At 43.3% G+C, this 13,761-nt stretch overlaps 1 protein-coding gene across 4 annotated transcripts; it reads right to left on the bottom strand.

Moving 5' to 3' along the window:
* Nucleotides 1-599: 599 nt before the first annotated feature.
* Nucleotides 600-6,015, bottom strand: BCIN_08g00680 (hypothetical protein). Of its 4 annotated transcripts, XM_024694342.1 has the most exons (7): nucleotides 5,117-6,015; nucleotides 4,856-5,028; nucleotides 3,363-4,742; nucleotides 2,158-3,278; nucleotides 1,730-2,100; nucleotides 1,149-1,675; nucleotides 600-1,094 (listed from the first exon to the last, which is right to left on the bottom strand). In XM_024694342.1, the coding sequence occupies exons 2-7, from the start codon at nucleotides 4,962-4,964 to the stop codon at nucleotides 1,000-1,002; spliced, it is 3,603 nt and encodes a 1,200-aa protein (XP_024550132.1). In that variant the 5' UTR covers nucleotides 4,965-5,028; nucleotides 5,117-6,015; the 3' UTR covers nucleotides 600-999. The 4 variants fall into 4 exon arrangements, with proteins under 4 accessions (XP_024550132.1, XP_024550129.1, XP_024550131.1 ...); XM_024694343.1 differs by having other exon boundaries at nucleotides 2,158-4,742; XM_024694340.1 differs by having other exon boundaries at nucleotides 1,149-2,100.
* Nucleotides 6,016-13,761: the final 7,746 nt, after the last annotated feature.

The raw sequence follows: 13,761 nt of genomic DNA, 5'->3' as shown, positions 1-13,761 counted from the left end.
ATTTTATTTGCGCTATGCATTTTATCTTACTCTACCATTTACCTCTGCCCAGGTATTTTGGTAGGTACGCTTAGTATCCCGAAGCCGATCCTTTGTCCCAGTTCCGTGCATCCATCCCATTTCAATGCCCACCAATATCCTTCCTTTCATTCAATACCATGCCAATTCAATGTCAGTCCCATATCAACCGGCCATCTTTCACCCGAAAGAAATCTCGCCTACGATATTTTGCACTTTTTAACCTCTCCATTTGCCCTTTGCTTCTGTCCCAATCTCTCTTCCAATATCCCCTCACCACTTCATGTACTCCCCCCCCGCGCGCCAAAATCACGCTCACGCTTCGCACGTATCGCTCAAAAAAGAAATGCCTCGTACCCTTCTCAAAGCTAGCCTCAAAGCCACCCATTATGTGCGTCTCACAATGTATCAACCGCTGAACTTAAAAAGAAAAACAAGGTAATCGTCCCCTCCATTTGAATCATCAACATCATCAAGCATTCCGTCATATCACTGGAGCGACCCCGGCATTGCATTAAACAACCCCATATGCAACGCAAAAACCTCAATCCCACCCCACCCCACCCCATCAATAAAACACCTATACCCATTTGAACCAGCCAAAGAAGCAAACTCCCGAAATATGAATCCAACCCAATGTGAAAATAAGCAAAAAGTAACCAAAGCGTGGTATCATCAAGCACGCGTTAGAAACACAATTAAATGCGAAGGGGAAAGTTTGTCCCATAAATAGCAAATCGTGCCTTCCCACGAAAATACCCCCTTGAAAGCCCTGAATGAATGTACCATAGCCATAATTTTGCGAATATGTATGTAAAATAAGCAAACTTTTATCCTCATGTGTACCACAAAATTGAAGCAACAAGACATGCCCAAGTCTTGTCCTATATATTTTTTTTGGCAAAAAAATTAGAGAGGATAATAATAGGAAATTCCTTTCGTTGTATGTGCGTGATCAAAGGGCGTTTCCTGACTTTTAAATCACAAAAGATTATCTTTTAGTTTATTAGAGCGTTCTGCTCGTGTTTGCATGTGAATAGCTTGCGTCTCTAGAGCACGTGCCATAAGACGTGTTACTGTGACTTGAGTTAGTGCCTTTGAAAGTTGAATCAGGGACGAGGAATGCAAACCTTGCCAAACTCCAGCTCTATCGAGCTGATAAGCAGTCAATCTCAAGATCTTGCTTCCAAACCCACAATTATCTAGAGCTGGAGATATTTGACTAGCATTCATCTGAACGGCGTTTGCCTGACCGGCACTCATCTGATTATGAATGGTGTTTGCTAGTTCATGTTGCATCTTCGCTTCAGTGATATTGACAACCTCTTTGATTCTCTCCAAAAGTCTGACATCTTCATCTTCAAGATATATAATAGCAGGCACGCTGCTAAAATCGATATCCGCATGGCCCAGAATTCCGATGTAACGTCCTAGGCGTTCCTGCACTAAACTTATCCATTCCGCTACTACTTGTGCACAATCAAATGCGCACATGGCAGCCTGTAGAGGAAGCTCCCGGGAGGTAAAGTCTGCAAAAGTAATACCGAATTTATTTGACATTACAAGGAAATCTGTTGCATAATAAGCTGCCTTTCTAAGTAAGCGTTCGCGATCGGTGGGACCCTCTGGCTGGTTGGATGGAGAGGTTTGGAAAGCACTAGAAGATTGAACGTCAGGAGGAGAGTTTGATGTTGTAGGAGAATCGACGAACACAGAGCTTGCAGTTGAACCGCTTGAAAATTCAGTAGAATCTGTATTGGATTTAGGGGAGTGTTCTGCATGCTGCATGGTGTCTTTTCCTCCAGCAAGTTCGGTTGCCATGTCGTCAAAGTTCCGTTTCCAGAACATTTCTTTTGAAGCTGACATATTCACGAACAGGCGAACATATGCCAAGTCGAGAAGAGGAACACTGTCGGCCGATAGCGGTCCTAGCCCGAATGGATTGGGGCGTTGTACACTGTGCTCTCGGGTACGTTGCCATGCTAATTGCCATGCTTTCAAGGCAGGTTCAATGTGACGATACATCTTTTCAGTTTCCTCAGTCCCCCACCTCCTATCGACATGTCTCTGTCGGGTTTCCCACTACACATGTGTCAGTATTTTCTCACTTCTGGGGACCTGTCAGTTAAATCAACATACAATGTAATTATGCAGCGCATTAATTAGAATCAGACATCCAAAAGTACTTGGCTTCAAATCACTCTGGGGCAAGTCTTGAGCATTGTGCCCATTTCCGAAATGTTGAGCTTGCGCTTGCTGATATTGCTGTCTGTTGCCGGCTTGTAATAATTCGCCCAAGGCAGCCTTGAATGTGGTTTGATTGTAATTGGCCATTTTGGAACCACCCAGCGCATTGAAGCTATTGGCGGATTCAGCCGACCAGAATTCTTCGTTGCAAGGCAAGTCAGACTCGATCTCAGAGTTAGTCAAGAAGGGTACATGATTGATGGCCGACACGAGCATGCTAGAGAGTATGAAGATCGCGTATAAAGTTCGTTTCCTCTCTTCAGCGGTTTTCCACTGATGCCACTCCTGTTCATCATCTAGATTTTCGGTTTTGATGAAGCCATTCATCGCATCATCGCCATTTGTCATCCGTCCATCCTGTTGTGATGATCCACTTTGAGAAGACGGCGATGGTTTGATGACGGAATTGGCAAGGCTAACTAAAGTAGCACAGTGAATGAGGGCACTTTCACCCGCTACTTTATCGCCAGAATTGAAACCATAGATAATGTTCAACAGCATAGCCTGTGCAAGAAATACTGGTGTGTGAGTGGAATTGTCTGGGGCTCTTGAACGGTGGTCCGCTCTACGAACATCAGCTTTGCGCCGGGCTTCTATGTATAACTGTAGCATTTTCTTCGCCGATTCAAATAGCATCTTCGATTGTTGATGATCGCCTGCGTACAATGCACCAATGGCAGCCATCGAAAGTGTAAGGCATCCAGGTCCTTCAACAGGAGTGGCAGCGCCTCGGCCATCATTTATAGGAGTCGAAAAATCGAAGTTAAGTGTAGGGATGTGCAGAAATGGCAAGTGTGGATGAAAGTATTGTATGTAAGCGCCAATATATTTTTTGAGGTCGGATGTGCTGGGGAGGTGAAACCTGATGCCTTCGCTAACACTATTGGCTCGCATTGTTGGCCGAGGAGAGTGAGGAGATGGCGAGCCTGCAGAAGGCACGGAAAACTTTCGTCCACCAAAGGAGGTATTATGGGCCAGGGCATTCGCGAGGGCTGAACGAGTAGAGTCTGTAACTGTGGACAAAGGTAAGCTTCCGTGAATACTGCCGGTCGAGGAATTGGGGGTCTCCGGGGCAAGAGTCATGGGGGGTTGGAAACCTTGTGTGTTGTTCATTCCGGGCATTGCAGAATGGTCCAAAGAACTCAATGGAGGTGGAGTAGCAAAGTATGGAAGATTATTCAGCGGTAGGCTGTGAGGTGAAAGAGGGTTTCCGTTGGAGAAATGATCATGATTCTGGGCTAGAACATGTGGTGATATAGCGTTTCCAGTAGAGAAATTTGCATGATTCTGGGGCACACTATGTGATGACATAGGATTCCCGTTGGAGAAATTTCCAAAATTTTGGTTACCATGATCCAAAAAGGTTTGTGTCATCAGAGGTGGTCCCGTCACAGGTTGGTGCCACATAGATGGTGAGCTTACAGCTATATTATTGGATCCATCCAGCATAATACCGTCACTGATCCCGCTTTGACTGGCAGTACTGATTGCAGAAGGAGATGAACCGTCTATTATAGCATTCTCATCAAATGTCATGTGCTGGGTAAAAGGGTTGATCAATCCATTCCAACCATAAGAATCATCCATACCCGAGTTTCCCGAGTAATCTGGGAAAGTGAAAATTGATGTGTCATTGGAATCAAGGACCATCGAATCTGGCGCAATCATTGATTCTGATGTGATCATTGGTTCTGGTGAGTGATTGAACAAGGCACTGGGATCTATCGTCGGGCTAGGACTATTTCCATTCGGAAATGAAAAGCCAGGTGAGAAGGTAAAGTCATTGTTTTGAAAGCTTCCAGCGACTGGCGCAGTCCGCAATCCATTAAGCGCCATAGAGTGATGCGTCTCAATTCTCGGCAGCCCGTGAGACACATTGCGGTTGTTCATTACAGAGGACATTCCACTCATCGAACTCATCCCGTGCATTCCACTATAATCAGAGTTGTGCATTGGTAGGTTCGCGAGACTAGCGTGACGACTATGACCATGGCCATGATTTGAAGGATGAATTGTATGGTTTTGGTTCCTCACTGCATAAGAATCATCTTGACTCAGGCCCATTTGCATATAAGCACTTTCTGGATTTGTAATTGTATTTGCCCTTGGTCTTGGGCCCACTGGATTGACAATAGAGTGTTTTCGTACCCGGTTGAGATTTGGTTTGCCAACTCCGGATACATTACTCATAGTACTGCTTCGTCGATTTCTTGGTCTCGCAGGTGGTGTTATGTTTGTGTGCAGCTTCTGCTGGTGTCTTAACAAAAGGTCACTCCGCGCAAAGCATCTCTTGCACTCGTGGCATTCGAATGGCTTTTCTTTCGTGTGTGATCTTTCATGTCTTTTCAGATGTTCCAGACGTGCGAAATGTCTTCCACACGTGTTGCAACCATGAGGTTTAGGCTTGTCGGTTTTAGATGGGAAGCCGTTGGGAGATTTGGGGGCAGTTGTCGTTGCAGATGCTGTCGATGCTATAACTAATTTAAAAAGTCAATTAAAGCTTCTCCAGCAGAAGGACAGTAGTAACATCTTTGATTGAACAGAAGATTCATTGTGTCCGGGTTGCATTTGAGACGTGATTGCTACTTACCATTCTCCTCACCATTCATCCCACCATTTGATTCAGCAACGTTAGGTGACGTCGTCTCTGACATGTTGGGCGATTGCTCTTGTTGGATTGTTGAATTATCCCCCATCATCGAAGAAGGCACCAAGACGAGGCTAAAATATATGAGAATGACTTCCTACGAAGGTGTGTACATGCTAGAGATTGTTCAATATTCCATTCGTTCCAGTGTGTGGAGAGTGATCGTTCGTGGCAAAGGTACGATGAATGGACGTTCAGACTTACGGACTTTTCCACTAAATCGAAACCTGGCGGGCTCTTTACTGGGGACTTGCAGTTCTCGATGCAGCGATGCCGCAATAAAACAGCCCAAGCCTTTTCCCGTTGTTGCAACCTTCGGCCGTTGTAATCTTTAGCCGACCCTCGCTGCTTTCCCGTTTCTGCAGGCCAGTGAATGAAGTTGGTGTAGGGAATTCTTCCTTTGGCCAGTAAATGGAGTGAATATCTGCAGGCCCTTTCCCGGCTGTATGTAGGTATGCAAGTGTGTAGGTAGGTCGGTCGATTTCTTGGAATTCAGAATCCGCTGGTAGGAAGTATGAAGTATTGTTGGGCTTCCGGCAAGAGAATTTTGAATATTCAAAAGTCCGACGAGGAAGAAGAAATCCGGCTGTCAAGTACCTGACTGTGTATCTGGATACAAACACACGGCAATTGAAATGGTTGTGGTTGTGGTTGTTGTGTTTTAGAGGGAAATGGATGGGATGGGATGGGATGGGATGGGATGGGATGTCGTGTAGTTGTGTAGTAGGTAGTTGAGATCCGGGGAAAGGCTGTGAGGTCTGTGAGGTAATAATATGTAGGTGGTGGTAGGTGGTGGTGGTAGCAGGTAGTGAGGACTAGTAGAGAATATCTTCTGTGCACGCTCTGTGCGGAGGAATTACTAGAATTGCTAACCACCGTACCAACTAATATAATAAACTCTTCTCTTCCTCTTCTAAGTTATTATCTAGAAAACTAAAACCGGGCAAGAGATCAGTGAATTTCTGCTAATTCTCGTTCCCATTGAATCTAATATCGGATATTGGGTGGAAAGAGAGAGAAACGAAGAAAAAGGTAGTAAATTGGGGATTTGTTTCTAACGTCGTAGATACCCTCATAAACGGCGAGATGGTTTTGGACAAGCCGTATGGAAATGTTATTCTTGTCTTTGCCCCGTTATGACAGGGAAAATAGATGAGAGCTCTTTTGGTGGAGAACTAGGAACAGGATGAGGAATGATACTGACCTTGACCTTGCCTTTGGACCTTTCCTCTATGGCCAATGATGTAGGCTGATTGAACATGTATTAATATATTCAAGAGCCTTCATTGGTTGTATCCATATGAATATGAGACGGCTTTTGTCCACCAGGTACAGGATGATGGGGTGGTAAATGGATCTCTTGGTGGAGACAGAGATTGTTTAACTAATTACCTAGTAGGTTGATGATTTCTTGCTGTTTTAAAAACAAAAAGAGAGTTCTTCAGTTCTTGAGCCCGTGAGTTCTGGAGCTCTGGAGTTCTGAGGCGAGTGAATGTTTCAAAAGGAGTTCCATATAATTTGGATGCAAAAAAGATTGGTGATGTGATGGAAGAGGGAAACTAACCAATCCATAATAGAGTGAATTGGTGAATTAGATCCTGTTTACCTCGGTGCCTCGATTCCTTTCTTCAATTGTAATCTGAAGCAGAAAGAGGAGGAGGCACTTGGGAAATGTATCAAGATAATTGTTCAGTTGTGAAGAGTCCCAAGATGCTAGATGAGATATCGCTACTACTTATTCATGATACAGCTAGACGACCCCTTGAAATAGGTGGTAGGTAGGTAGCTAATACATCAGAGAGACTTTTAAATATTCAAGAAAAGTCTACCAGTTATTAGATATTGTCCAATAGAATTCTTAGTCATTATTATCTTCTTTGTTGATCGAGAATTCTACCTATTGAGTTGAATGGGTTTGGTTGGCTAATTCGATTGATTATGACAAGAATGAACGAAGGAATGAATAAATAAATGGACGTACTTTCTTAACCCTCATAGGTTTGGAAGTTTCGGTGAATCTTCTGGATTACAAATTCTTACATTCAGAATACATCATAGATAGAGTTTCCTTTGAACATTTTGGGTCTTGAGGACTGGTTGGAAGGAATGGAAGTTATTCATATTGACTTTTCAAAGCACCAAACAATTCAAGAAGAGCTCTCCTTCAATATGAAAGCTATGCATCTGGGCCATGTAGCTACAACAGATTCTATCAGGCACCTGGGCAAATCCTCTACCAAACAGCTGGGCAGTCACTTGGTATACAAAGAATTCTTTCTCTCATTCGTCATCCGAATTTTCTAAGCATTTCTACATGATTCACAACATTTTCATCGCCGTCATCATCATCCTGTAGGCATCACAAGCACAAAGGAAAGGGTAGGAGATAGTAAACGAATTCGGTAATTTGACCGAAGCATGATGATGAAAACGTTCAATATTTATCCTGCTCATCCTCAGCATTCATGCATCTAGTTCGACTGTCCGGGGAGTTGTTCGCCTCTTAATGTCCATCCATATAGACTCATTCTATCGCATATGAACCCACACAGACGCCAGAAATTAAACTCCGGCGGTTCGTATATGATCATGCCAATTTGGTTCTTCCTAATCACTGACCTCCCCCGAAAGTTTTAAGCCTTGGTAACGATGTAGATTAGCTCTCGGCTCTCAACCATCAAGCTGCTGCATATAGCACGACAGCTAGTCCATAATTATCGACCCTGACCGCAGTAGCATGCTCTGTATATCACCGTATCTAGATAGCTACGTAAAAGAATCCAGATTTCATGGTCCAGAATGTTTCGGAATGCCTAGATAGTACGTACCGCACATATCGGCTTATCTATCAATCAGAGATCCGGGCCGTTAGACTATGGCATCCAGTTGCGAGCTAAGCTCAACTTCAAAGCACTTGCTGCATCGTACGACAGATGACAGAGACAAGAACTGGAACATCCGGAAGCAAAAAAGAGCATATCCAGCCAGAACTTTACTTACATTTCATTCATTACTGTGCCGGGTGCGTTTTGAGTTCTTTCTAGGCCCCACCATCCTTCTTTACACCTCGCCGCTCTTAACCGAGAGGTCCGCCCCTAATCCACAAATGCTGATGAAAAACCACTGTGCAGAAATTAAAAATGCCTCGTACCACTCGCAACAAGCTTGTACTAATTGCGCTTCTACTTCTACTTTTCCCAAGTGGGTGCATACGGGTTCATCGCTTTGAACAGCGTGAATATAGCTTCATCTATTTCAATCATCTGTACACCTCAATATCGATTAGCCAACGATACGATACACCAACAAGCCGTCAAAAATCCACAGATCCGTCTATTTTATTTCGAAACACAATCAATGATCCATCATCTCCACAATCATCCCTACACATCCAACTCGTGCTTCTCCAGACCCCGGACGGGTACATATCAAAAGCCTATCCTATATCATCAAAAGACCATGAAGTGATCCAAGCTTGTTTGTTCAACAACGATAAGATATCAAAATGATGCTTTGAAGATATTGAGTACGGTATTACACTAATAACTAGCTGTCCAGGTGCGTGGGTAGAGTTTGCGTATTTCTCTTCATCTAGGCCTATTTCGAGCGTGTGCGTGCCTTACGTACCGGTATGACGACGAAGGCCCAGGGAAATTCCTTGGTTACCCGACTTTCTCATTCGTTGACTTCGATCCTGACCATGAGATCATGTTGTGTTTTCTGAGGAAACATCGACTTCGAAACCATATTGCGGAACGGCAAAAATTGCTGTAAGCGAACGTCTGTACTAGTTCTTCCCATCGCCACCCCAAACTTTCAATACTCACCTGATATTCGTTGGATCTCCCTTGGAAAACAAGCTCGATATCCACTCGGAAGCCGGCAAAATGATATTAATCGTCAAATATACACACACTATGCCATGCTAACCATGGATATAATGCTATGCAATGCGAATAAGGGTTGAAGACGTTAGACATATGTGAGGGTATACGCCGCCACCACCCTCAAGAAAACATGGCAACACCTTGTCTTTTTGATCGAATAATATACCTGGTGGGACTTGGGAAATAAGTCCAGATTCTATGAGACCTTGCTGGAAATGCAATCGAGAATGAATCCTACCCTTGTTTCCCCAGCTTTCTTATTCTCTTGTCGCAAATGAATGGACGGGACGATATGTCAATATGTTCAACTCAAAAGCTCTTTTCCTGGCAAAACCAACCAAAGTGTGGATGTTATCCGAACAGTGCAGGTATATTCAGATGTAATATAATGTAGGTAGTGACTAGCTAGTACTATCAAACCCAGGTGTTCATTGATTGGGATAAAATACGCTAACAGTCCAACCACATCCACGAACTCCCCTTTGTAACCCAGACCTAAAGAATTGCATACCCTCAGCCTCGGCGAGCGGCATATTCCATCAATTCTAGGTCCTGCAGTGCCAAGATAACTTTGATTGGAATGAATTAATCGGATTAGATAGCTTGACATGTTGATGGTGCTACAGTTGCTCAAGTTAACACGGTAAGTACAGAGTTATTCGGCTAAGGAAACTATACACGAACACTACAACCATTCTTCACCAACACAAAAACTAACAGCCACCAACCATCAACCAACAACCAAGTTCTGAAGTTCTGAAGTTATGGAGTTCTAGAGTATTTAAAATTTCCAAACCTCCGAAAGTCTGGGGAAACAATTTTATACATGCCTACCCAGTATGCCAACAAAAGTAACTTTACGGTACTCTTCAATATCTTCATTCCCGAAACTTTGTTTTGACTTGTTAATTGAATACCCACGACCGTATCAAACGGTGTTAAGAATTGCTAAGATATCATTTGCCAGGCTCCGCATATTTCAGCCGTCCATTACAAATTCACGATCGTGTTGCATTTCCAGAACATGGATTGCACAAGGATGAGCTCACGATTCCTCTCATCCTTACAACGGTGGAGAGTATGTATGAGGTTTTAGCAGAAGAAGGCTTTCTGCATCTCCACCCTTCTAGATTTCTTGTGCCTTTTCCTTACCACTCACACTCGCAAGCTAAGAATGAAAATCACACCCTCTAAGCAGTTTTACAAAAGCCTACATAACCCCCATGAACTGCCTGCACAAATCCGACATTCACCCGTTGCCGAACCTCACCTCCGTCGAGCAACTCTACCCCAGAATCACCATTTGGGAAAACGGCACGTCTATTTGGACTGGGTATTCGACCAGGGAGCTTCGCTAGTAACATCTGTACCCCTGTTCAGCACCCCAGACGTCGCATGAATTTAACTTAATTTTAGGACCTGCTGACTTCCTGCGCATCTATCTAGTCTGGGTTTTGAGGGAAAAAAGAGAAGAAAGGTACCAGAGATTTAAATTAAGATGCAGAGAAGTGACACTGCCGTAACCGCATCAAAATAGTATGTGTATACCAATCATGAAGGACTGACCATCACGTCTGAAAGATGCCATAGGATATGCAAATGCAGCCCGCACGCATGCGAGGATTTTTCAAAACGTCAAGATGCATATAGGTGTAGAGCTACATTACTCAATTTTTCCCACTAGGAAACAATGGCGTGAAGGAATCAAACCCCCAATTCATCTCATGCTTCCTTTGCTGCCAACACAAATATTAGCTCTTGCTTGTAGTTTGCTCGGGATATATCCAAAGCTTGGCTCTACCAAATAGTGGGTTCACACTACGATCCCTTCGTCGGACTTGTGGAAAACATACTTAATGCCGATTTTTAAGGAGTTGCTTTGTGAGAGTCTTGTGTAAGTGTAAGTCACAGATGGAATACGGAGAAGACTTGCTAAATCCTGAAACAAATAATATCTCTTCGATGAGTAAGGAATCCGAGTGGGAATTGCAATATGCTCCAACCATCTAGTCTCTGTCTACTGCGGCAGCCCAACCCACCGAACCTTATCGAGTACGAGATACATAACCAATTTAGGAGAAAAGTAGCTAGCTAGAATTCGCTTACTAAATCTACGATGGAAGTAAGTATCCTGTCCTTCTTTTCCTCTTTGGGAATTGCAGAATTAGAAAAATCGTGTCGATCACGTCAAAGATCTACATTCAATATATCGGCAGCCTTGATGAAGCACATGCGACAATGAACTAACTAACCGCATCCTTGGGTTCGGTGGTGCATTATCTATTTCTATTTATCATTATTTATCATTATCATTATTGATCGATACTGATATTGATATCGGTAGGTGGAAGCAAAACCTGTATCTAGAACGCACTCCCCCCTGCGAAGAAGTCTGCGCAGAATGTGATCTCAAATCATAGTTCCAGTTACTCCCTGAGCTTGCAACGAAGAATTGATACATCCTAGTGAGTGGCGAGCATTATTGCTCAGTTCTTTTTCTCTTTCTTGCATAATGATCGTTTAGTGACGAAGATTAGTTCAGATTGGACAAAAATCTCGCAATTCAAAGTTGGGATAAGCGCGCATTCGGCATTCTTTCCATATGTTTTCATATCATACTGTACCGTGGGATTATGTGAATGACGTGGTACGGTACGGACATCGTATAATGAAATGTGTCATGCAGAACTACAACCTCTTTCTGATCTCATTTCATTTCATAATCCCATTCATTCATCCATCCTTTCACTCTAATCTGTACAGTCGATTGTCCAGATAGTTCTCTCACTCAACTTAAGTCTACATCTATCTGTTACCAGATCGACAGCGTCGTACATCTCATCAAGACTCGCATCTCGAGACATCTTGCGTCGCTTAACTTGCCGCACGGAAAACTCAGGGTCCCTAGAGCATTAGAAAGTTAGACCACCACTCGCAGGCGCCCTGCAGGCTGTATCATTCTCTACGTGTGAAGTGATCGGCGTTTTTACGCGTAGAAGCGTCGATCAGCGCATGTCGATAGCTATCAGGGACCGATGATCTTTGCAGTTTCCATATTTCCACAAGTTAGTTCACTTTGCCGTTGCAAGTACGTTGTTGCTGCTGCTTGTGCTGGTGTCAGTGGAAGTTTTCTTACGGGATTCTTAGACTCAGAATTGATGGGATATGAAGATAGAGGGAAAATGGTCTTACATCGCTCTCTGTTAGTCTACTAGTGACTTGACGATATCTGCACACCCCAAGTCTGAAAATCCAATGTAGGATATCTTCCCATTATGGAAAGCGCCATTACCATCTTATTACCTTGATACACAATAGCTTGAAACAACAGACCACGATCCTATCAAGAAGTATCGAATCTTCACTTCCCGGTACTTGCCATTGCTAGACGGAATGAAATTGACGATTTTGTAAGCATGATACAAGCAGAAGAGATAATCTGTATATCATTTTACTATGTATGCTCATCTTTTTCTCTATCTCTCATTACTCGAACACGCATGCTTGATGCACTTACTCAACTTACATGCCTACTTGTGAAATACTTCCCAACTCGGCCTCTTTCATCTCTCTGTTCCTCTCACCAATTTTTCCTCTCTCGAAGTTTAGATTGATCTCATTTGACACCAATTCTTTATTTAACAACCGTCACATCTCAAAGTAGTAAACCATACCTTTTCTCTTGCCCGAGATTCTCCAATTATTTTACTCTTCTTACAAATGGTATCAGATATTTTAAACGAATAGGAGAATGCGGCCAGCTACAAAAGGTCTCTTTGGAGATATCTACCCATCATCCACCCGAATGAAAATCCAATTCAGCTCCGATCGATATCATCATTTGATGAAATGGCATATACATAATAGGTAGTCTCTATGACACAGAGCTCATCAGGGCTTTATTTCTCTCATTCAAACCCACCACTGTTTTTCAGGAGATCTACCGAGGCTTTCAGAGATTCATCTTCGTGTCCAGGAGCCACATAGTGAGCAGTATGGCTAATGGCAAATGGCAAATCGACACCGTGATCCGATTATTCGACGGTATAAAAAATGAGAGATACTTAGCAAATGAGACTACTTGGCAGCGAGTCCATGGAGGAGTCTTAGAAGTAATACTACAGTACGAGGCAGCGAAGTGGACGTTCGACCCTCGAACCTCCAACCTTCGCAAATGAGAGTTCAAAATCAACAACAACCACCACATCCCTATTCTCCATTTCTCCATCAAACAACATAGCGAGAAGAAAAGGAAAGGAGTAAAAATCGAAGCGAAACGCGAGAATAGCCATGTATACATGCCTATTTGCTTCAAGTCCGACTTCCCTCAGAGCCTATAAAGCGGACAAAGAAACAACCCAAGAAGCAGATAATAAAACCGAGCCTAAAGGAATCTAGAAGCGTAGACTTCCGTTCGATTTCGCACGCACACTATAGAAATCGACTGACCAATAAACGTCATCGAGATTTACCGTGTACGTTTTCCAGCAAAGGGCACGTGGAATTACCGGATTAGAAGCCGACAGACACTACTGTAACTACTATGTAGATTATCTCTAGCACTCACGCTTTTGATACGCTTGTCAGGATGCTTGTCGGGAACCACCTTGTACATGAAGGGATACAGATATGCAACAAAACTATTTTTCCAGCTTGATAAAATGTAATTGGAGTGATGGTATGGCAGCAGTAAACGAATTTGGAGCCGCCAGAGACTATGGTGTAGACTATTTCTAGTATGCTCACTTCCTAGACGCTTGTCAAAATGCTTGTCAGGATGCACTCTGAATTGGGAGGTTTACATATACAGGTTGCAATAAAACCATTTCCGTTAGCCCTAAAGAATATAACCGGGATATACAGCTAGTGTATGAGTATCCAGCTATGATATCCAGACAATAGACGCATCACCGGAGATACACTATATGTATGCGTGTAGAAAACACGCACACAGTTTTAATT

Source organism: Botrytis cinerea, chromosome 8 (assembly GCF_000143535.2).
Source record: "Botrytis cinerea B05.10 chromosome 8, complete sequence".
NCBI lineage: Eukaryota > Fungi > Ascomycota > Leotiomycetes > Helotiales > Sclerotiniaceae > Botrytis > Botrytis cinerea.
Note: the sequence above shows the minus strand (reverse complement) of the source record. Positions and strands in the feature narration are given on the sequence as shown.